At 46.3% G+C, this 1,998-nt stretch overlaps 1 protein-coding gene across 1 annotated transcript; it reads left to right on the forward strand.

The window, feature by feature from the left end:
• The first annotated feature begins 1,260 nt into the window (after positions 1 to 1,260).
• Positions 1,261 to 1,662, forward strand: LOC139831393 (uncharacterized). The gene has a single exon (XM_071820657.1). The coding sequence runs from the start codon at positions 1,261 to 1,263 to the stop codon at positions 1,660 to 1,662; it is 402 nt and encodes a 133-aa protein (XP_071676758.1).
• The last annotated feature ends 336 nt before the right edge of the window (positions 1,663 to 1,998 follow it).

Here is a 1,998-nt window from a genome sequence, read left to right on the forward strand (position 1 = left end):
ATCGTAATACTAGTGAGGACGATTGCACCAAGCAACAATGGCGGAGGTGACGAACATGTGTTTTAGGGCAAGGAGATTTCTTCTATTTTGTTGACTGAGGACAAACGGTCCCATGTAGATTAGATCGGTCAATTTTATCCACGATGGCAGAAAAAGAGTAAAAATCCAGTCAACCATCATTAAACCATTGCCAAGGACCAAAATTATATTTAATTAACAGTTTGAGGATAGATTTACACCAAGAATCATCAAATTTGGGCTAGACCTGACTAAATAGTTGCATGGTGGTATCAGCCCTGCCGCCTGCGAGGCTGCGACCCGTGGATCATTCACCATTCATAATAGATCGGACGTACCAGATTGCCTCAGATTTGAATGAAAAAACTAAAACTGCTCAGAAAAATTGAAAAAAATCAAGTAAATCGAAAATGCATGGATGAGTAGTTTTGTGAAAGTTTGATCACATTTGAATCTATGGTTTATAAATGAATAGCTATTTATGATTTTTAGCTTTAAAAGTCATTTATTCCTAAACTATTGATCCAAATGGTACGAAAAATTCACATAATATACAAAGAAACATTTTTGATTTTCTGTAATTTTTTCATTTTTTGTGAGCAGTTTTTATTTTTTAGCTCAAATATGAGTCAATCTCGAACGTCCAATCGAGAACGAAGGGTGGAGAACGTCCGTTTCATTCCCGCAACCATGCTACACCACCCAGGCCACCCACGGGTTTTAAATGTCGCTCGCTTTTCCTTCGAGACTACATCGATTTCCCCTAGGTTCATTGTACAAGGTCGCTCCCTTTTCCTCCCAGACTCCATCGCTCATTTTTATTCTTGTTAATTATTTGCTGGTTTCACTTGTGCTAAACTGTTATTCCACGTACTTTGATCTGTACAGTTGCAGGGTGGTATCAGGCCTGCCGCCGGCGACCGTCGGCGAGCTTCCCAGTAAACATTGCCAGACGCAGAGCAACGCGGCTTCGCATTCAACCACGAGCCGGCGATGGATGACACCGTGGAAATAAACGATGGGAATTTGGAGATCATCGCGTACAACATCGCTGGAATGGCACAGCTCATGTGCTCCCACGACGGCTGCGGGGTCGTCGTCAGCTACCACGAGTCCATCAGCCACCAGATCGCGTGCCCGCACGGCTGGTGCACCTGCACGGAGCCGGTCTGCGACTTCGCCGCCCCGCCGTCAGCGCTCGTCGTCCACCTCGCAGAGGCCCACTCGATTCAGGTGCACAGGATGGAGTATTGCATGTCCAGAGAGTTCCGGGTGACCATGACGCGCCCGGGTTCGCCGTTCAGGCGTATCGTCATCCAAGGGGAGGACGGCTCAGTGTTCGTCGTGAACATCGGCGTGCACGGCTCGGCCACTGTCGTGTCTTTGGTGCGCGTCAGCGTGCGCACATCCGTGTGGCCGTTGTACAGGGTGAAGATGTGGGCGCGTGGCCCGCTGCTGTCCTCGAAAGCCGACTGCAAGCGGGATGTCGTGAGGATGGCTGCCTATGCTTCTAGCAGCGCGTCGCCGGGCGCCGTCCCGGTTGAGGAGCTTATGTCGTTCCTCGTGGTGCCAGGGCCATACCTCGTTGGTGATGGATCGTCCAAGAAGCTGCATCTCTACATTCGCATATGCAAGCACATGTAGCTGTAGTTACTTTGATTAGTTGAAAAAAACTGTCAGTTTGCTGCAAAGTACTATACTAGTCCACTGCTTTTTTTTTTACTGAGTCTTGTTTATAATTTTGCTGTCTAGATGTTTCAGATATGTTCCAAAATGTTTGTAGTACTCCTTCCTATCCATTATTTGCAACTAAAATGGATGTATCTATAATTTAAATGTGTCTAGATACATCTTTATTAGTGTCAAGTAATATGAATCGGAGTGAGTAATAATGCAATCTGGAAGTGACCGCTCCCACTCTACTCCCTCCATAGTCCATACCGGTTTACAGGGGTATCACATTTCAAAAAAAACTTCAAC

The sequence above is a fragment of the Lolium perenne genome, chromosome 5, assembly GCF_019359855.2.
Source record: "Lolium perenne isolate Kyuss_39 chromosome 5, Kyuss_2.0, whole genome shotgun sequence".
NCBI classification, from domain to species: domain Eukaryota; kingdom Viridiplantae; phylum Streptophyta; class Magnoliopsida; order Poales; family Poaceae; genus Lolium; species Lolium perenne.

Coding starts and splice junctions, on each gene's coding strand:
- LOC139831393 (XM_071820657.1), top strand. CDS start 1,261: ATGGAGTATTGCATGTCCAGAGAGTTCCGGGTGACCATGACGCGCCCG.